This window comes from Cupressus sempervirens, chromosome 3 (assembly GCF_028749045.1).
Source record: "Cupressus sempervirens isolate cs-2001-9-10 chromosome 3, ASM2874904v1, whole genome shotgun sequence".
In the NCBI taxonomy this organism is placed as follows: Eukaryota; Viridiplantae; Streptophyta; class Pinopsida; order Cupressales; family Cupressaceae; genus Cupressus; species Cupressus sempervirens.
This window is the reverse complement of record NC_143120.1, coordinates 686587380-686606651: the sequence shown is the minus strand read 5'-3', so window position 1 is coordinate 686606651 and position 19272 is coordinate 686587380. Positions and strand designations below refer to the sequence as shown.

Here is a 19272-nt window from a genome sequence, read left to right as displayed (position 1 = left end):
ATTCAATATCTTTCAGTGACGAGTATTTGCTTTTATGATATTTGAAATCTCAAGTTGAAGATATGTTGGTTAATATCGTTTAATCAGTTATTCCCTTCAATGCTATGAAATCAGTTTCCTTTTAAATGTATTAGGAAATCAGTGAAATCAATTGATTTTACAAATTGATCATGAAGTATAATTGCATGCATGAGATAGGCTTACTTGATGGTTGTCATAATTTTCCTTCATTCATGGGAATATAAATGTAAATGTATCTTTTATTTACATTTAATTGCCATAATCAGCAAGGGAAAAAAGGGGTTGTTACATTGGTTTTGATACCCTAAATTGTATTGGTTGTTATGATACAGTGGTATAATTTTTGTGCCCTAAGTGGTATAAGTGGACTAACCCAAGGTTTTGCAGATGTTGCCCTAGGCAGACTCCGATCTTGGAATTTAGCGTATTGCAAACTTAAATCCTCAATTTAGTTTCCATTTGATTGTGTTTTCAATTGTTAGTTAAGATATTTAAGTTAAACTAATTATAACCGTTAATCTCTTTCATATGGACATCTTAAATAGATGTTATAACTGCCTTCTGGTGCTCATGAAAATGAAAAGTAATTGTCTCCCATGATAAGGTAGTTGTTAGCTAAAATCCAGAAAAAGAGGTTGTTACACATAGAGTCGACCATAATACAAGAACAAAAAGACACAGAGAATTGCCCTGGGAAAACCCTCCTACTTAAGGGTAAAATCCAACGACACCCAGAAAAGACTATTGATAATTGAGAGCTCATTACAAAGCTTCATAAGCTTAGTATGCAGATAGACTACTTCATCAAGGTGGTTATCACATAATGGGAACTAGAATATAATCATCAATCACATGCACCAAACTCATCACAATAAATAAACAGGGAAAGATATACTGCTAAAATATTTTTTAGACTACCACTATCTAATGATCATGCATAAACACCATTACTATGATTGGCACAATTATCATCCAATAGTTATGATCCCAAAATGTCTATATAAAATACTATGATATTGTCCATTGCAAGATACAACTTGAAAACAACAATCACACAACAATGATAACCGCATTATTTCCAATAACACTTGTAATGGAAACATTTGCAAAATAATATATGGTAGTTCAATAGACTAAAGAGGAGATACACTGACCCGATGCTGGTAGAAGACCCAGATGAAACTTATGTGACCTTTCGAACACATATGGTATCAATCTCTTAATACCAGATATTATTACGTCATAAATATGATATGAGATGTCGCTAACCACACTTTAAAAAACATGATCATGATATATTCATAAAACCAAGAGTAATCCACCGCTTAAGTTAGGACAACAAAGCCAAAGAGATTGTCGTTCAGAATACCAACTGACGACAGTTACATTGCACACACGGTAGCATGAAGTATGAAGCCTTCAAATTCATAACTGCTTCCATTAACACAAGACCTGTTGATTCCCTAAGATACAATTTTAACTGCTGCATATAAGAACCATACGTGTGATCTTTAGTTTCCCCAAAGATCATAACAACTCCAACACTCAACATGTACAATGACAAGGATAACTCGGCAAATGAGTCATAATACCTCGAGCATCTCAAAAGATGTTAACACACCAAGCTACAAGTATTACATGAATGACAGTTAAAGACCAACAGTAGTATGCCTCTAGAGATGAATGAGTTGATGCTATCACCAAAATATGAAGGAACAACACATTAGAGATTTTACAGCACAACATCACATGAACATAGATCTCTATCGCTCCTATAGTCTTCAACACTTCCTCATTAGCTCTTAGCACGACAAAGATCTTCATTATAAAGGCACATATAGTTGCATAAAAATAAACAATAATAAAATCTCATCATAAATTTTCCTTAATATATAATCTTGCCATCTCAGTATGACATTCACCATGGCTGCTATTAGAGGCTGAACCACAGGAACATAAGATTAAAGTCATGGAGTCACGCACATGACCTCCACCATGCCTACTCACAAAAGCTAGATCCACCACACCTACTTATAGAGGATGGAACAAGGGCTTTCACCTCAAACTTCTCCCAGAGAAGAATGCATTTCTACTATCCCTACTTGTGGAGGGTGGATCCATCATACCTACTCGCAGAGGATGGAACGAGGGCTTTACCCTCAAACTTCTACTAGAGAAGAATGCATTTCCACCATGTCTACTCGAAGAGGGTGGATCCGAGGATTTCACCTTTACCTTCTCTCAGAGAGAAGAACTCATTAAAGCAAATAAAAGATCATTAGAAAGTTGAGAACCCCTCTCAACCAAGACTCGCTCTCAATAGGGACATCATACACACAACTTTGATTAGCACAACAAAAGAGTTGATTCCAATGATGACCAAACAAAGAGGTTTAGTAGTCCCATAACTACATGAGCTTGTTGATATTTTGAAAAGGATTTGACACTCTCCCTCTGCATCTCAAACTCCCTTTGAATCTTTAAGCACTAGCATCAAACTTTTGACCTACTCATTCAAGGTTGCTTGCAATGCTTGCCTAGAAGAATAATTACACAAACATCTTTGAAACTTCAAATATAATAAAGTCCAGGACTTTCCTCCTGAACCATATCCCAAAGCACACTAGACTGAAAGTTTGCAAAGTTGCCAAATGTTATATCCAAATTGACTTCGTAATTATGTTTTTTGCAATTAAAGAGTTTTACTATGGATTTCAGCAATTGGCCTTTGAAGTTACTCACATTAGGTAAAGCTATCTCTAAAAATCTGAAACATTATTAATGTCTGCTAAAACAATCCTGAGCGACCTAAATATAGCAACTAGATATCTAGGCTTTAAACATCTTCAATACTTGCCCAAAATAGTCTCAATTTAAAGTTGTGCCTTTTATGACAAAATATTAGACCCATGGCTACAAGTAGGATGCCCATATTTGTTTCTTAGTTTGTCCTAAAAGCATTTTAAAAATTAGTCATAGATTCAACCTATAACTTGAGAAAAATACAGATTAATGTTAAACAAATACATGAATTAATAACTATATAAGATTCATATCAATAACTAAACTTGCAATCACAAAATACTTATCTATTGGTTGTTGATTTAGCAATGCTCCAACCAATTTTAGTCTTCACATATGCTCAAAATAGAAACAACAAACATCTTGATTCCACATCAACACCCGCTCAAGAAAAATCATCTGTATTGTAATCGTAGAATCTCATTGAACAGTCCTCCATATTCTACCATCTACACAACCAGCAGTAAAATTTAGGACAAGCTTTCAACTATACAACTCTTTTGACAATAGAGCTTGCCCAATACGAGAATAACTGAACACTCTAACACCATTCTTCTTCAAATATGCATTTCATCTATTGCATCTCCTGATCAGACTATATTGAAGGAAATGTATCTTATTCTTCATCAAGACAACTATATCTCACTTCACTACAAAGAGCAACCTCAAACCCTACTACTTCAAACTCATATTTCAAATGAATGATTGCAAAACATCAAATGCCAACCTTGTGATAGATAAGATAAGATAAATTTATTAATGTCCAACAAGAGACCAAACAAGGGTCTAATGGACTAAAAGTTTACCAACAAAGGAAACCACCCATAGTAGGGACACCAAAAGGTGCCCATGAAAAAATAGATCAATAAAGCAAAAAAGAAGCGAAGGAAGGCACCAAGGAAAGGGACTAGGGGTCCTTCCTAGGCTGGAAGAAGTCCATTGCCAACGGATAAGGAACAAGGCGACAAAGGGTCCCAAAGCACCTCTCAGTACTGTCAGATGAGGAGTGTCGCTCTCTGGTGAGTCCAAAACAAGGTCTCACTTATCTGATGTGGTTGGGAACAAGAGTGCAGGATTGTCGCTTCATGCCCTGGCAAGGGACATGGGCGCATAAAAGTCTGTGATATGCTGATCCAAAGCCTAGTGCCGAGAAAAATGTCGCTGTAAAGTATGGTCACAAAGTTGAGTGGCCTCCCGAAGATAATGCGCTAGGCAATGCTCATCAATGTAATCGAAAAACACCGATACGGACCTACAATCTCAGAAAAGAGAGTAAAACCTACCTTTAATCTCATAGTGGGTGGGACAATGAAAGATAAAGTGAATCTCTATTTCATCTCCGCCAAGGTACATAGATGAAAAATACGGTCCCCTCTATCGATGTGATGGTCAATCTGGTACATAAGTCAGTGGGATCCAACTCTAGAGGAACCAAGAGAAATACGAAGGGCATGGCACCAACATCGGGTCAAATGTGCAGGATGCACAATAACCCCATCTTGGATATCTAAGAAGTGCTCAACATAAAAGGCCATCCATGGACACAACCCTCTCGAAGGGTTGATCCAAGTCTTCCTAATGTGTATTGTCTATAAATATTGAGTCTCACATGCTCGTTACACTCTTGACTGGAGGGGAGAACGGTGAGAGCATCCAGAGAAAACTGATAGGGAGGGAGACGATCAATCTTGATCCCAATCGAATGCAGTAGAGTAGTCCCAATCGAATCCAGTAGAGTAGTGGCATGACCGTACCAGCAGCATACCCTAGTGGACAGAACAAAACCACCAATAATGACTGAAGAGATGTAAGCCAGGTACGAATATCTGTGTCGATCGCTAGTCGAATCCACAAAGTCTTGAAGATGGTAAAGAAACCAACCAAATTGAAGATGACCACAAGTCTGAAGGGGTGAACCCCAAACTCTACCAAAATAACATTGCAGGGAGTGGAACGATGGCATTTGATAATACGCCTGAGGAAAAGTGTTTGAACCCACTCAACCAAGGAGTAGTCACAATCTAGAGACTAGGAGGGAGGGACCCCAAACCACTGAACCATATAAGACTGTGGGTCTAATCAAAGAGTCCTGGATGAACAATTTCGAGGAAGTGTCCTGAAAATGGTGTTTGAAGCACTGTCTCTCTAAAATGGCAAGGGAACCCAACCTTTTATTTATCCTATGTGAACAATGGGCCTCAAGCTGAAACAAGGGCCAAACAACTTCACCCCAAGGTAAGTATATGAAGAAATAATCTCTCACTCTTGGCCCTATCAACAAAAATGGAGGTGTGAAGTCTTCAAATAGTTGAAGAACATAACCCGAGTCTTACTCAGTTCAAAACGAGCTAATGTTGGACACACAATGAGGCTTGCCTATGAAGAAGCCTCTGAAGCCCCTCAGGAGAGGATGCTAGAAGAATCACATCATCGACAAAGAGTAGAATAGAGGTCATGACCTGGTGTAAGTAGCATCCGTCACCAAGGAGCAAGAAATCCTAGAGGAAAGCCTAAAGTTCATCAATATAAATGCCAAACAAAGTAGGGGAGAGAGGGCATCCCTACTTCACCCCAATGGTGCTCTGGATCAAGGCAGGAGTCCTGAATCTGCCCACAACAGTTTTGTAGAGACTCATAATCGCCCTCAATAGTCTCTGCAACCCCAATGTCTCTGAATCTCTGAAAAAGTGCCACCCTGGGACAGAATCAAATGCCTAGAAAAAGTCGACAAAGTAGTAGTGGACTTCTGTCAAATGGTGGTGGGCCTCCTTAATGATAGTTTGCAACGTCAAGATATGGTCCATGATCTGAAAGTCTGACCGAAAACCCACCTGACCTCTCGCCCTACAATGTCCCCTGTCAAGTACACCGGTCAAAATGGTATTCAACGCTTCTCTTTCTAATGACCTACAAGTACAAACCTGCATGTGATAGAAAAACATCATGTTGAAGTCAAAAGAAAAAACCTTTGGACAAGAATGCATGAGAAGCTACAAAACTGAGATTATAACATCCTTAGTGAACACATGACTATAGATCATACTAGCAGACAAATATCCTTCCAAGTAAGACGTTTCTGCTGAGATTCTACTCTCAATGGCACTTTAGCTACATATATTTATATGAATTTCTCATGTCTTCCGATGCTCCCATCATAATCTCTTAAATTTCTGAGACCTAAATCATCAACATGTAATTAGCAAGAATACCTAGCAAACAATTATTTGGAAGGACTTGAGAAATTCCAACAATGCCCATCAAGACTAATGCACATTAAGCTTAGAATGAATTCTCATTAAATCCTCTGTCCTCAATCTCAGCAACAACATGATTTCGAAAACACATGCCAACAATAACGACACACATTAGACATCATGAAACTTGAAGAGCCCAACTGTCCTATCCTGGTTCTGGATCTTTACTACAACCTAGGTTTGATACCATGTTAAATTTTTGAGAACCAGAATAGCAAATTAGAGAGCCAATATCTTAAGTTTTAACCACATTACAAGGACAAAAGAACACAGAGAATTACCTTGGGAAAACCCTCCTATTTGAGAGAAAAACCCAGCCACACAAGAAAAGATTCTCTTTATTGATAATCTAGAGTGTTAATACAAAGCGTCTCAAGCTTAGGTTGCAGATAGACTTCTTCATCAAGACTGTTTTCACATAACAGAAACTAGAATATAATCATCAATCACATGCACCAAACTGATCACACAATAAATAGACAGAAAGATATACTGCTAAAAAAATTTCAGACTGTCAATGTCTAATGATCATGCCTGAACACCATTACTATGATTAATGCATTTATCATCCAGTAATTACAAATCCCAGAATGTCTATATAAAATGCTATGATACCGTCAATTGCAAGAGGCAACTTGAAGACAGCAGTCACAGAATAATAATAACCTGATGATATCTGATACCACTTGTAATGGAAGCATCTGCAGAATAATATATAGCAGTTCAATATACCAGAGAGGAGATACACCAACCCAGTGCTCGCAAAGGACCAGTTGAAACTTTTGTGACCTTTCTAACACGTATGGTATCAATCTCTTTATACCAAAGATTATCACTCCATGTATATGATATGAGATGTCGCTGATCACACTTCAAAAACCATGAACATGATGTATTGATAAAACCAAGAACGATACTCTCTACTGCTTAAACTGGAACAACGAAGCCAAAGAGACTGTCGTTGAGGATACAAATAGGCGACAATTACATTGCACAATGGTAGCATGGAGTACAAAGACTTCAAATTGATAACTGCTTTCATTAACACAGGACATGTTGATGCAACAAGATATAATTGTAACTGCTGCATATAAGAACAATACGCATGATCTTTGATTTCCCCAGAGATCATCATAACTCCAACACTCAACACATAGGATGACAAGGATGACAAGGCAAATGAGTCATAATACATTGAGCGTCTCAATAGATGTTAACAAGCCAAGATACAAGCAAAGGAATATTACACCAACAGAAGTTGAAGATCAGCAAGCAATGCGCAGAAATGAATGAGTTGATGCAATAACCAAAATATAAAGGAACAACAGATATGAAATTGTACAGCACAACAACAGATGAACAGAGATCTCTATCACTGCTATAATCTTCAACAAGATTTACCTTTAGTACACATATCAAACTATCATCCTCATTGTATGGCGCATACTTCATTGCATAATGGAGGGTGATTCCACCTCTGGTGAACATGTGATTCCACCTTCCATAGGTGATAACTTATCTTCTCCTTATATAAGCAGGCCTATTACATACATTTTAATTATGTCCATGAGCAATAATATCATTCTTGCATCTTAATGCAAGTGTCATACCATTATCTTGTAGAAGATATCTTGCTCTTTCATTTGATCCTGCAGGTGTTGCAGAGTCACCAAAAACTCTAACGATTCTCAAATGGTTGCCACCAATTATTTTCTGAATATTATTTATTGCTGCTATCATTTTCTATTACAATTTATTCTTCAATTGATTTCTGAATACTTTCAATTCCTTATGCATTTATATTTCTAATAATACTATCTAATGCTAAGGTATCCCCTTCACAAATGAGTTGATCTCCTTTTTATATCCTCCATTATGTGATGAGAAGTTGCAACCTTTATTATCATCATGACCTCTACAGAAGTTACTCCCGCTAAACTAACTGCTTTTGATAACAATTCATGGCTTTTGCTGCCTAACAAATCCATGTCAACCCCCTATAATTGCCTCTTTATATACTGAGTTTATCAAAAAACCTATATAATGATGCTGCAATCTTGATTATTATGGCAGGAGCACGATATTAAGTTTTCAGATTTTAGGGCAGAGGAGGTATAGTGCAACAGTGGTGAATAATTACTTGCAAATTATGTTTTGGTGTGTTCATTATTCACCACCCAACACATATAATATATATATATGAGATGAAGAGGTGTGTCTTCCAAAAGAGATGACACTTCAAATGGGGCCAATTAAGCTTTCCACTTAATTGAATTATCATATAATAAAATAATATATTTCATATTATTATTATTATATTGCCGTTAAATATGTAGCGACTCTTGGCTTACTTTTGCATATTTAATTATTTATTGTTGATCTTTGCCATAAAGACCACAAACATTAACACTCCCTCTTGGACTTGAGAAGAAGATCAACCAATAAATCTCAAGCCAATAAAAGACCTCAACTTCTCTATCTTCACAATTGGTAGAGGTACCAAAAACATAACTTCAATAGATCTCAAATCTATTATATATCCCATACATCATCTCATGATGTAAAACTCATAAAGATCTGAAAAGATCTCAAAGTCATCATCGTATGCTCTTAAGCATTTATCTCTCGAGTCTGATTGACTCATCCGAACATCAAATCCCTGATGTTACATACTCCAACCTTGACTCTAACTAACTCAACCAATATCAAATCCATGATATCAAAAGCATTGGCCGAATATCAAGTCCATGATATTCACTAAATGCTCCAAGTAATGGTTTCCCAACATCAAGTCCATTATGTCACCATGTACTCAACCTATGGATCCAAGATCCACGAGTCACAAGGATTCAATTGACATCAAATCCATGATGTCACCCGTACTGGTATCCAGACATTAAGTCCATCGAGCACTAAATCCGACATCAAATCCATGATGTCACCTGCACCAGTATCCGGACATTAAGTCCACCAAGTACTAAATCCGACGTCAAATCCATGATGTCACCTGCACTGGTATCCGAATATCAAATACATGATATTCACCAAGTGCTTCGAGTATTAGTATCCAGACATTAAGTCCACCAAGTACTCAATCCTGAGTCGAGAAGACTCAAACCATGGATTGCCACTATCCACAAATCATAAAAAATATAATCACATAAATGAATTTAGCCACATATATGCATACAAACAATATAGTTTATGCTATATTCACATATCAAAGAAATGATCATGCAAGATATCCAAATATCTCAATTATAGACTCAACTATATAAAAGAGATTAGTATTTGCTATAACATAGCCAATGATCATAAAAAATGCAACCAATAATGTAGCCTAGGCTAAATATAGCCTTGGCTAAATACATAGTCCATAAAAGATAAAAGAAATGCTTATACATATGAATCCCCAAAGGAGGAATTTATAATGCAAAACTAGGTGAAATTAGGCCCATAAATAAACTCCCTCTTAAGTTCGAGCATCTCTAAGGTGGATTCAATCCACGTATGCAAGTTCTCAATTTATCCATGATTGTATTTACATCAAACCAAATTGAAGTAACCGGGGTCCATGACACTTAATGTGATCTACTCCCTTAGTGAAGAGTTTACAAGTTTCCTATCTGCTCCCTCTGAAGTTTAGGTTTAACTACTTTTGGCATGACTCCTTCTCAATGTGTACACTGTAAGGTCCCCTCTCATTATCTAGCCAAAGTTTAAGGGTAACTTCTCAAGGGGTTACAAGTCATTATCAAACCAAGAGATTTTTTGTTTATGTCACTTAGTCCAGATTTATCTCAAAATTAATGGTTTAACCAGTTTTAAATCTTTAACTCATACTCAAAAAAGAATATAATGTAATATCCCTATTGACATTCAACCTTAAACAAAAGATATTCTGCTATGTTTAGAATGCACCTGGAAATGTTCGAATGCTCTTGGAAATGATTCCCTTTGACATTTGGTGGCTTCCTCTGTGCACTTTGATTTTTTAAATAAGAGAAAGGGCCAAACTAGAATAACCAAGCTGCCAAACTCCCATATATTTTATTCATCCAAACTTTAGTAAATTTATCCTCCAAGATAAATTATTTGTTCACCTGCAACGTTAAGTTTATTCTGAAGATAAAAAAAGTACCTCCATTCTCCCACAATTTTTGCTTGCATCGTGGAATGTCAAAGTCGAGCTACTATCTCCAAATCGGCGCTCATGATCTTCAAATCGGTATTTTACTGTGATCTCCAAATTGGTAGACCACGATTTAACTCCACAATACCTCCACTAGTATTGACGCATCACTACCGAGTTGGGCGAGACTTCATTCACATGCAGCTATTTTGATCAAATCCTAGTTGGCCCATACGCCTATGGAAACGATATCCTCCACACAGGTCCCTCTTGGCAAGCATCTCAAATGGTGCCTCATTTCTTATTAAGGACGTTGTTTCTTCTACATACATATTCAGTTTGAACTATGGTGTTGCTTTGGAACCAAGCATGGACATCCATCATAAAAAATTGTTGTCTCACATTTAAGTCACACTGCCCTAGTACACATGGATGCTAAATGCAGGAGTATAGACAGCGCAGATTCTCCACTATCAGCATCGATATTGCAAGGCAGATAGATCGAGCACTTGCAATGGGACATCAAAGCCCAACCCTATCATAGGTAAGCACATTTGTGAGCACTGGCAAAGGCATTTTATCAATGCACAAGCCCAAGTAGGGTTTCATTAGTTCTCCTCTTGTGCACAACCAATACATTAATTGCACAATCACATTGTCGACATTGAATGATTTATGACAATTTGAGTTTGATCGATGCTTGTGTCTACTCTGCCTGAGATTGTCAAGTACAATGTGGGTTAGCTATTCCATAATCGTCACCGATGAGAATATAATTCCTTCGCTAAACAAAGACCTCGATCTTCCAAGTAAATGAAGCTTTGTATGCAATTAGGGAGATGATGGTCGTAGGTAGAACTATCGCCTACCTCAATCATGTCTCATTATGTTTGTTGCCTTGCATAATTGTGCATCAAAAGCAATTCTTCCAAACTAACCACATTGGCCCTCTGATTTATGTCAGCATGCAAGCACATCTTCATGCATTCCTTGTCGTCATCTCCGGAAGCATCATATTGCCCATGATATGAATTTATTCAGAGAAGATAGCCTCTCTCTCAACCTCTGGATAATTCCACAACTCAAACTATAGCTAGATAGACAATTTCATATGAATCTCTTCTAATCCTCCCAATGTGACAAACTGTTCGATTCTGCCCATGAATCTGAATGGATCTACCTTCAAGCGGTTAAGCTTCCCACAAAGGAACCCTCTCTGATACCATGTTAAGTTTTCAGATTTTAGGGCAGAGAAGAGGTGTAGTGCAACAGTGCTGAATAATTACTTGCACATTATGTTTTGGTGTGTTCATTATTCACCACCCAACACATATAATATATATATGAGATGAAGAGGTGCATCTTCCAAAAGACATGACACTTCAAATGGGGCCAATTAAGCTTTCCCACTTAATTGAATTATCATATAATAAAATAATATATCTCAAATTATTATTATTATTATATTGCCATTAAATATGTAGCGACCCTTGGCTTACTTTTGCATATTTAATTATTTATTGTTGATCTTTGTCGTAAAGGCCACAAACATTAACACATGACAAACTTCTTTTTAAAGATGTTATAAATTGTTTGTAGATTATATACTACTAGAACCTGTTTAAACTTTCCTGTATTTAGTGTAATTTGGTGTCCACGTTCTTGTCAATATAAGAAGAAATTTCTCTGGATTATGCATATCGGAATGCTAAATAACATGTCAGTTTGAGAATAAATATATATATAATCTATAATGGAGATAGAACTGAAGCATTTTTACAGCATCATCACATTTACATCAGAAAGTTTAAAAACAAATATGTATAACATATTATTGGGATGGAACTGAAACAATTTCACAGCATCATTACCTTTATGTTGGACTACCATACTCATGAAGATTTCACATCGGCTTGTTTAATATGTCATCAATAATTTGGACACTTTAAATACCTCTTCATAGCTATTTATTAACTTAATGCTCATGTAAAGACTTTGTAACTATAAACCAAAAATTTACCTGGATTTTGCTTGTGAGGATTATTTGTTTCAGTGCACTATTTTCCTCTACTTTCTTCTTCCATAAGATCACATCTTCCACAGCAAGAGATCATTGTCATGTCCTTTATTTTATGTTAGTTAGTGTTGATTAGAGCATTTATATAATCAAATTTGATGCAATACAGACGTATTCTCCTTTTTTCATCTTCTATGAGATTCCATTTTTCTTGGCAATAGAACAATTGGCTTGGATAGGGCACCAGTCTATTGTGAGTCAATTTTTTTTACTCTTAGCCTTTTACTTTTGTACCTTATGGGCTAAAGAGAACATATTTTCAATTTAAGTAATAATTTGTATATGAATAACCCCTTGGACTATTCTTTCATTGTACAGCAGCGACTGAGATCTCAATATCAAAGGCTAGCTAATTAAGGCCCTTAATTGTCAATAGGGCATACGATGCTAAGACATAATCAAATCTCATTTGTCCCCAACAATAACCTTCTTTGCAAACAAGCACACACAATCAACCCTAAAATATTCACACTTCCTGTCATATCATATCAACCAAAACTTGAAAACTTATAACTTGGGAGGCCCAAATTTGACAGACTCAACAACTTGACAATTTTTTTTAAAATGCTTGACTCATTGAATCACAAAACACCAAGACTTCGCAAAAACTCAGCTGGGAAATCAACCGGTGAGTACTCATGACTTCCCAGAGAGCTCAATGTTTTTTCAATTATGATGTTAACAAGCTTCACTTGTCATAGAGAGGAAACATGTTGAGGTTGCACTTGCACCCATGGAAATTAAGCCTATGAAGAATAAAAACAGGGTCATGACTTCATTTGCAGGCATAGAAGAGAAATGTAACTCCAATTGTAGACAAAAGACATGTTTGCACATCTCTCAACAAAAAATATTTTCCTGGATAACAAAGGAAATCATGAAAAATGTCAGAGCAGCACTCTTTCATGTGAAGATTCAAGCAAAGAAGACAAGGTAAATACTATATTTGAGCCTGTTCTCAAACTAATATGGTTTCCAAAAAGTAAAGAGAAAAAATCGGATTGAAAACATATTAACCTCCTAATCCATACAGCTTGGGTTGGGTAATAAAAGGAGTAGAATTGTCTATAACCCAACAGTGCAAGTTAAAAGTTGGTGTGAACGTGCATAATATTCATTAAGTCATTGTAGATGTGGATCCTCTAGATGCATGTAGGGTAGTCTTTGGCAGCTCATACATGTATTTCAGAGAGGTGACAGACTGTGTAGGGGATTACAAATACAACTTGTGAAAGATGGCAAAAAAATCATCCTTCATGCTCATTGAAGCAACTCCTTGGTGAGTCCACATGGAAGACTGATCAATGCCAGTGGCGAGATTTCTTTCCCTCTCTTATCAGAAAGTGCCAAGTGCTTTTAGGGTTCATTCAGAAGAAAAAACACTAGAGTTCCGAAATCAATTTGTAGAATAGACAATGAAGGTGGAAACAAACAATCTTAATAAACACAGAGACTGGACCGAACAAAATAAAGGCAAAACTAACCGGATCAACCACAACTTAACAATCTTCCTAGTTTGGCAATCATTGAAATTGGAAACTGCAAAACTGGGCAAGCAGAGGATAAAAGACCACAAATGAACATGTTGACAAAATAACAGAGAAAGGAGCTGCAGAGCATAAGAGCTCTATAGCGTTGCTTGATTTCATTTCAATTTCCATAATGTTTGAAGTTCCTACCTCAACTTTTTTGTCCTCATTTTTAAACTAAACCTCCAAAAAAGGTCATTGTAAAGTGAAACCCTAAGAATTGATTAACAAATTGGCTATAATATCCTATTGCTAGCAGCCTGGTGAAGGGCATTGTTGTTGTAGGTGAGAATAGAAACTTGAAGTCTTGTTATAGACAAAAATAAATTGTAACAGCTTAAATGCTAGTGACTTTAGGCGAAATAATTCCCACTCTTCAAGATATTATTCCACTTTAGGTTTCTCATGGTCAGGTTGCTGGTATATTCCCAGTGTGAGAGCAACTGATGCTCTTTGCTTGAGTTTGCATAACTCAATACCTTGTTCTATGGCCTAAGATTCAAATGTATAGAGTGTTGTTCTCTTATTTCCACATCAGAAGAAGAAACTTGTGCAGTCAAAGTACATTGCGAAGAATTAAAATCTGTTGTAAGTATGTACATAGTCGAATACACAAATGAACTGTTGATTGAGTACACATAATTGCATCCCATACCATTGAGAAGAATTGAATCTGTTGTAAGTATCTACATATTGGAATACACAAATGGGCTAATGGTTGAGTACACATGATTGCCTCCCATACCATAGGAGAAGAAACTTATAGAGTCAAAGAACATTGAGAAGAATTGAATCTGTTATAAGTGTCTACATCGTGGAATACACAAGTGTACTACTGATTGAGTACACATCATTGCCTCCCATACCAGGACCGGGCACCTGTCTCCCAGTAATTATGCCAATACCCATAACTTCCAAAATTCTAACACCACGAGATAAACTACCCAAATTGCACCACAAGTTTACGTTCAAAACCAACCATATATCTACAATCCTTATAATCAATCATCGTCAGACCAATTTGAACATGATTGTCGGAGACTGGGAGTCAAATCCGTGAAGCTCTATCCCAACGCAATCAAATCATCATTTAAAAAAATATGGTCACAACAATTCCCACAATACTCACCGCAAAGTACCGTGATAGCAAGTTCACCGATGCAAAGCAGTTGGCAAACAAGATACCGGTAAATTTTAAACAATTTAGACTGAGCATACAGTTAACAATGTAAAGACAAGAAAATTAAAAACAGTTAAGGCACACAATTAAACAATATTAACCACAAGCAAATTTTATAAATGATGTGATGGTCCAAAGCTTCATCCCCAAAGTCTAGGAGTCAAAACCTTAGCACAAGGTACAAAAGCAATTTGAAATCTTTAATTAATTTGCTAAGCCACCCATGCCTGGTTCTGTCAGAGCCAAAAGAAAGTAAATTGCTACAAGAAGCAAAGCATTAATGTCGTCCACATTAGAATACAACACAAATTCGAGACAATTGAAGCCCTAACCCTGACCAATAAACCAAATTGTGTTACTGGATGACTTCCGGAGCTTAAAAGCCTGACTCAAAATCCTAAAGCTGAAGGAAGGCCACGTTGCAGGGACACTTACATCCAAATCCAACCCTAATAGACATCCATTTTTCACGGCCAATAAAATTCAGTTGACTAGCTTGTGGAATAAACGTTGTTTGCCTTCCAATTAATTTAAAATATAACACGATTTTCCCAGAAGCTTGTAAATTGAAAATCAAACACTGTTATTTCCTGAGGCTTATAAATTTAAAATCAAAGAGAGAATTGTTTTCCACAAACTTGTCAGTTAAAAATCAAGCCCTCCCCAAATCCTGGGCGATGCCAATTACTAGTCCAATTCCCCAAACTTTACTCAAACGATGCTCACACAAAACATAAGAAAATCATAAAACAATAGCAGCTATATAAACCTTGTTCTGCCGGGTCGGAAATAAAACCAGCTGTAACGACCGTCAAACCGGGCATCAATCTGGTCCTTCAAAGCAGACTGCGAGAGTACGGGTGGCAGGTGCCTCAGCACCACCTTCAAGTGTGCCTCTGCTTCCTTCATGTGCCCACCATTCATAATCTCTCAATTTTACACAACAATTCTTTCGCTGTACCTGTTGCTGTTTTCTTCCGCTGACGAGAATCGAACTCGCACCCGGTTCGATTAACAGTAAAAATTAATCTAGTACATTTCGCTTTTAATAGTCGGCGAATTTAAGGTCCTCTGGGTGCCCTAGCACATCATCTGACCGCCCACCTTTTATACCTTGGAGACCGTGTAAACGCGAGGTTAAGTTGTGCGCAGGTTCCGAAATGTTGGCAGGCATGATTCGTGGTGGGACCCAATGCCCGCATATTTCGGCTTTCCAGGGTCGTGTTAATGGTCAAGTTCAACCTGCGTGTGGGTTAAGTCACTGATTTACTGATTTTTTGAAAGGATTTTTTGAAAGCCATTTTAGAGGGCACGCTATAGTGCAACATATTTGGCCCAAAATGCACTCCTTTTACATTGTTTGTTCTAACTTTTCAAAAAAAATTCTAAGTCCTCTCCTTCATAAGGAAGTGCATTTTCATGGCTGTATAGACGTTGCCACATATTTGCACCAGACGCAGCTATCCTTTAGTTAAATCGTCTCGTCGTACGGGAAAAGTAAGAAAAAGGACAAAAAAATTGCATAATACATACATCTTCTTTCATGGCATGGTCATCGCATGGAAGGCCATCCCATGGACCCCTCTACGGTCCTTTCGTGTCATTCCCTAGGTGTCCTGTGGGCGTGTCTAACGAATATTTCATTGAACTGATTGTTTTATATTAATTATGCCATCATACAGATACCAAGTAATGGAGTTACGATGGAATTGTCACCATGAACCGTTTTCATATGAATTCATATCGAAAAAGCAACCTCATTCGATGCAGTTTCGTGGGCCTGTTAATGTTGCATCAAGTTAAATAACAGTTTAAGTACCTCTGATTAGCCATTGTTGTTACTTCACTATAGAGTTAAACATTTGAAATGAATTAGCCATTGTTGTTACTAAATCGTAAGATGGAATCGATAAAATATTTTTTTCTTCCTTCGACATATCCTTTCTTTCGCACGATTGCCACATGTTACGATTTAATGTTCCTTCGACATAGAGATATAATTACTATTTCTCCTTTGACGTATCGTAGGCCTCGATCGATAGATTTAATATTTGTTCCTTCGACGTATCATATCGAATGCTCGTGGGTCACATTGTTTCTTGTTAAAAGGAGCCCGCGAATGTGCAAACAACTATTATTACCTTCACGGCTCCAACAATTGAATTTTAAAACATCTTGTGAAGAATACAGAACAATAGTGTTCTGCACAGTCTAGGGCTTCCATAATATTAATTTAAATGATCTACATTCTAGCGAACAATAGGATTTCGCACATTCGCGGCCTTCCATATATATAATTTTAAGGATCCAGCACAACTGAGATGAGAAGAGTTTTGCACATTCGCGGGCTTCCATTATGGAAAATTTAAATGATCTTGTGTTCTACTAACAATACAGTTTGGCACCTTCGCGGCCTCCAACAATAAAAATTTTAATGATCTTGTACTGTTGATGCCTTCCATAATTTAAATTTAAATAATCCTCCATTCTGTTAGCCTAATTTTTCACCCAGCCAAAAAAATTGTGAAATCTTATGAAAATCAAGAAGAATTTGTGTTTCAATTTGCTTAGGGTTTCTGAAAAATTATTTTCCCTCGTGAAAAAATCCTAAGGCAATAGTTATGTATTGTTCTTTGTTGAAATGTATGTAATTGTCGTGCAATTATCAAGTAGGGACATGTGAAAGTGTGCTTATACTTTGATATCCCTAAGTCTTTTGACCTATTGTCGCATTATATTTCATGCCTCTTATATCTTTTAAGTTGTGATGTTGCAAAAGTCCTTTAATCGCAACATCGCTCTTTTCTAATCACTAACCATGTTGAAGGATGCAAGGATGTGAAATAGCCTTCAACTGTTCATCACGGCATCACAACGGTTATTGCTAGCTTTCAAGTTATGGGTGCGAAGGAGCGATACAATAGAGAGTGCATGATCGCAAGTCAACCCTGGCTTAAAGAAATTCAAGTTGTGATGGTGTGAAAGGCAGAAATGGCAGTCAATGTTTGAATCATCGCTTCATTACAAGTAGTCAGATAAACCTTGAAGTCTGAGTCGCGAAGATGCAGAAGGCATAAGTGCTTAACTTTTAAGGTTATCACATCCTCATAGGTGATTAACTAGGGGTTAAGGCGGCAACGCAGCGAAAGATTGCAATTGCACCTTCGTAGGGTTAAGTATTGACTCATATTTTCAAGTTGTGAAACAATGATAGGTGACAAAATAGTCTTGAGTTAAAAGGCTATCGCATGGTCGTATGGTTGAGCCATAGAGAAAGATTGTAAGCTATGAAATTGCGAAAAACATCTAACGATCAGAAGAAATAGTGATTGCAGTGTCACAAGGGTTTGAAATGAAGTAAAAGCAAAAGTTACAAAGGTGCGGAAAGCAATCATGAAATTAAGATTTAAACCTTCGCATCATTGCAAGAGTTTATGATTGACTCAAGGTTATAGTAGCGAAGTGGCAAAAGCTTGAAATTGCACTTTTGCAAGGTTTAGTTGTGGTTGCGAAGCAAGGTGACAATTAAACTCAAAATGATTGCCACAATTTCACGAGTGGCAACACAATTTAAATGCTTTAAGTTGCAAAGTGGCGAAGAACTATTTATCGCATCATCCAATGGTTTCATAGAAAGTTAAAATTTTGAGTTGTGACGTTATGAAATAAAGTAATAGTTAAGGAAAAGGGTTCAATGCAACATTGCACAGTTAAAACAAACATCATGTATGACGGTTGTGAAGAAGCGACAAGGTGATTGTCTAAAGCATCACAACATTGCAAGTAAAAAGAGTGTTGTTAATGTTATAATTTTGTCGGATAAATTATATTATATATCTATGAGATATATAAATAATATGTGGCAAATATTATATATGAAATAATTAACTTATGTTAAGAGTGTGTGTGTGTTTGTGTGTGTGTGTGTGTGTGTATATATATATCTTGTTACATGAGTTTCACCTTGCAAGTAAAATTTGAATTGAATAACAAGCTATCTATGTCTAGTTTGGTGACAGCAAGTCATCTGAGTTTGGGTTGATGATTATAATAAATAATATTGAGCTCTGTCAGGGAATAAAGGCCTGCCAAAATAGAATCAAACCTTCTAGTATTGGTGGATATTGCGACAGTGGAATCCTAATGGTTATATGGCCACATGCTCTTTAGGGATGCAACAAAAATCTATTTAATATGTACAAATATGAATGGCAAAATTAATAATGTCATTGAGCCTATGGAAATTGATTTTTCTTGTTAGATTGTGGTGACTGATC

General features: G+C 36.8%; 1 protein-coding gene and 1 pseudogene across 5 annotated transcripts in view; one reads left to right on the top strand and one right to left on the bottom strand.

Annotated features, from left to right (window-relative positions):
- Positions 1-16014, bottom strand: part of LOC149568608 (regulator of nonsense transcripts UPF3-like) — an 88083-nt gene extending 72069 nt beyond the window's left edge. For all 5 annotated transcript variants that reach the window (XM_089821474.1, XM_089821475.1, XM_089821476.1 and 2 more), the window contains exon 1: positions 15765-16014. In XM_089821474.1, the coding sequence (XP_089677600.1) occupies positions 15765-15919 (155 nt within the window). In that variant the 5' untranslated portion in view covers positions 15920-16014. The remainder of the gene's footprint in view (positions 1-15764) is intronic.
- Positions 16015-16155: 141 nt separating this feature from the next.
- Positions 16156-19272, top strand: part of LOC149568607 (ABC transporter G family member 11-like) — a 93309-nt pseudogene continuing 90192 nt past the window's right edge.